This window comes from Lolium perenne, chromosome 3 (genome assembly GCF_019359855.2).
Source record: "Lolium perenne isolate Kyuss_39 chromosome 3, Kyuss_2.0, whole genome shotgun sequence".
Classification (NCBI taxonomy): domain Eukaryota; kingdom Viridiplantae; phylum Streptophyta; class Magnoliopsida; order Poales; family Poaceae; genus Lolium; species Lolium perenne.
This window is the reverse complement of record NC_067246.2, coordinates 236174972-236178527: the sequence shown is the minus strand read 5'-3', so window position 1 is coordinate 236178527 and position 3556 is coordinate 236174972. Positions and strand designations below refer to the sequence as shown.

Sequence of the window (3556 nt, the reverse complement as noted above, 5' to 3'; positions counted from 1 at the left end):
CTTAAAATCTTGATAATTTTCAAATTTAATCAAATTTCCAAAAAGAATTTTTTTCAAATCTGATTGTTTTTTGAATATGGAATTTTTCAAATCCGATTTATTTCCAAATATGAACAATTTCCAAAAAAAGTCATAGAAAAGGTAGATTCAAAAGACAAAATATTAAAATGGAAAAGGTGAAAAGGAGAGAAACCAAAAAAAATGAAGGAAACAATAAAACGGAAAATAGACGGAAAAAATGCAGCTAAAAACATGTGAAAAAAAAGAGGAAACCCGTCTGTAATTGTTGAAAACCATTAAAAATCATGGATAACCAATAAGGAACCTCTAGAAGCTTCCCAAAACCGGTGTAGTGTCGCATTAATGGGCCCTGACCCATCATCGATAACCTTGAGCTGGGAGCAAATCCCTCCCGCGTTAGATTGCGAATTGTGACAGGAGACTCTCACCTTTGCCAAAATTAGCAAAAAGAACAAAAGGTTGCGGTTTCTAGGGACTTTCCAAAATCATAAATAGAGCCTCTACCGGCTTGATTTTTTTTGGAAAGGCCCTTGACTTCTAGGAAATTTCAAATGGACAAGGAAGGAACCCAATATTCTATGGGAAGCACCAAAAATTTATAGATATTATGATGAGGCCCCATATTGCTTTGTATAATTTTGAAAAGTCATCAGTTGCCTTGATTTCTTGTAAGGAAATCTTGGCTTCTCCGAAATTGCAAGTATATCCTTGTTGGCTTGATGCCTTATGAAGAGTCTGGAAGATCTAACCAAGGCATGTGCAAAGTGTACAATCCTCAGAGATCAAGACCCCAAGATCAACAATTATGACTCGTAACCAAAAAAATGTGACTACAACTCAAGGGGACTCTTAAATTTGGGAATTAGTAATCATATACCCATCATTTTGGATTTTGGTCAGGTCATTCGAAATTCGAGCAAGGAAGTTTTTTCTTCCCGGAGGTGGAACAAGTATGAGAAAAGGCCCCACCTTTCGAAACTACCGTAAATGCCTCCATGCATCTCAAAAACATACCAAAAGGCCCGGAGGAGAAACAAAACGAGTATGCGTACGTGACCAGCAGAGAAAAGACGACGCAAACCAGTTGCACCGGCACATTCGGCGTGTAGGTGAAGCCGAGTCTGCGTATGTGACGTTGTGAGCGACGTGCACCAGAACTCGGCGACTTTACCGGCAACTGTAGGTGCTAGAGTGATGACGCCATGCTGACATCACCCATGTGCTGATCTAGTTTCTAAAAAATTGTGAAATATGTCTGAAATTTGTGAAATATGTTTGAAACTTGTGAAATATTATTTACTATTCAAAGTATGTTTCACAAAATTTGACATATATTTCTCATGTGTTTCTGAAACTTGTGAAACATTTTCTACTATTCAAATTTGTTTCAACTATGTTTCAGTTTTGTTAAAAAGAGAACAAGTAATCTCATCAATCTCAAAACATAATGTGTGGTGGAACTCCGGCACATACCGTTGCCGGGCAAAAGGAGTTTTCGCGCGCACCGGCAAATGCATCTTCCGCGCGAGGAAGGTCTTGCCGCACGACCGTGAAGGCCACGCGCGTGACGCGCCGGCACATCTGGAATAACTAGCTTACAAAAACACTACAAATCACACATAGCTAGAAAACAACATCGGGTTCGGCGTGATCCAGTCACCGGCCGGCATGCCGCTCAAACTCGCTCTCGTCGTCGCTGCTCCGGTAGGCTTAACGTGCGCCACCGTGCTGCTCGCCGGCGTCCCATGGACGATCAGCATCCGTATCGCCACCGTGCTGCTCGCCTTCCTCTTAATCGCCAGACTGTGCGACGCCTGCAACATGAGCATGATCCGGAGAGTTGCCAGTCCATGGCGGCGCTTCCACAGGAACCGGCCGTCGGGCTAGGACGGGCAGCGATCCCCGGTCTGCCGGTGTACGTAAAAGTCCGACAAGCTGGAGCGCGCGCGGCGGCGGAGAGGGCGACCAGTGTGCCGTGTGCCTCGCCGAGATTAGGCCAAGGAGGTGGTGAAGCAGCTGCCTTCGTGCACGCACCTGTTCCATGAAGGGTGGCTATGGTCTCAGAGGACGTGCCCGGTATGCCGGTCTCCGGTTGAGTCCTCCTCCGTGCCAGCCATGGAAGTTGCCGCGCGTGCTCTGTAATAATCTTATCTTCCTGGCATTGGCTTCAGTAAATTTTTGTTATGTTTTCTCTTTTTTTTTTTCCGCACCATTGGAACCTCTGCGAAGACCGACATACTGCTCGGTTGATTCTCGGTTCCTGTCCGGTTCGAAAACCAGTTCCGTTCGGACTCGGCGTCCATGCCAGAGCCGGACACGTTCTCCCTTCTTTCCTCCCCATTATAAAGCAGGTCCAGCAGAACCTGGAGCAGATGCCCTTGTTCGACCACAGATCATACTCGGGAAAAAAGAAGACGTCGCCGCACTGCAAGATCCGGTCGCCGGCGAGCAGCATGGACGGCGCCGTGCGCTCGGTGTGGGCCGACAATTTCAAGGCCGAATCACGGCTCCTCCACCAGATCGCGCCGGCCGTGGTGCACGTCGCCCTAAACGTCCAGTACCCTGGCTGCGTCTTCGTCCACGGCAACGGCCGGAACCACCGCGACCTCACCGCCGAGGAGCGGTACGAGCTCATTCGGGCCAACGTGGCCCTGCTCATGCCGCTGCAGGTGGGCATCGCCGTCCGCACCGACGACGGCCGGCGCTTCGCTTGGGAGTTCAACCTGCGGGGGTTCGACATCACCTCCCGCAAACACGCGAGAGACCCCAAGTCCGTCGCTTACCTCGCCGGCTGCGGCGTCGACTTCAGCAGGCTTCCCCGGGCCGGCATTGACGGGTACAGGCTCCGCTGGCTGCTTCGGGACTCCGGCCTCATCAGAGCCCGGCCGTCCTGGGCGACGTTCGCGGGCGCCTACCACGTCGCCTACTTCGTGACCATGATGTACGGCGAGAAGCTCCCGCACAGCCTGAACGCCTTCATGGAGATGGCGCGTCAGCTTATCGGGCGGCCGTTGTACGACGTGAAGCGCCTGGCGAGGGAGCACGACCGAAGCTGCGTAGGAGCACTGAGCAATGTCGTGGGGAAGCTCGCCGCCGTCCCGCCCGGTGAAGGGATCTCCAAGTCGAAACCTGCTGGCACGGGTAGCATCATGGCGCTACTGGCCTTCGAGACGTTGAAGAACAAGCTTGGCGCCGACATGGAAAAGTACCGCCACGAGCTCTGTGGGCTTCAGGTTGTCTAAGGACAATTTTGTTTTGAGCATCCAGATCACGTTCGGAGCTTACGTGAATACGATACATTGTTGCAATGGCGCCTCCCAAAGTAGAATCTGCACGTTTGCTAGCAAAGGATTATGTTTCAGCTTCATCTCACTCAGCAAGACAAACAATTCTTTTTACTGAAATGTAGGAGCACTCATGTTAAGTATGCACCTAAAGCCGTCGTGGCGCTGTACTTTACTGCATTTTCTTGTAGACTTGTACGGTTGGCCTTGTTTGGATATATCTTGTGCGGTTAAATTTATTGTATGTGAAA

The 3556-nt window shown here is 49.7% G+C and overlaps 1 protein-coding gene across 1 annotated transcript; it reads left to right on the top strand.

Moving 5' to 3' along the window:
• Positions 1-1675: 1675 nt before the first annotated feature.
• Positions 1676-3327, top strand: LOC127338612 (probable CCR4-associated factor 1 homolog 9). Its single transcript, XM_051364657.2, has one exon. The coding sequence runs from the start codon at positions 2205-2207 to the stop codon at positions 3261-3263; it is 1059 nt and encodes a 352-aa protein (XP_051220617.1). The 5' UTR covers positions 1676-2204; the 3' UTR covers positions 3264-3327.
• The last annotated feature ends 229 nt before the right edge of the window (positions 3328-3556 follow it).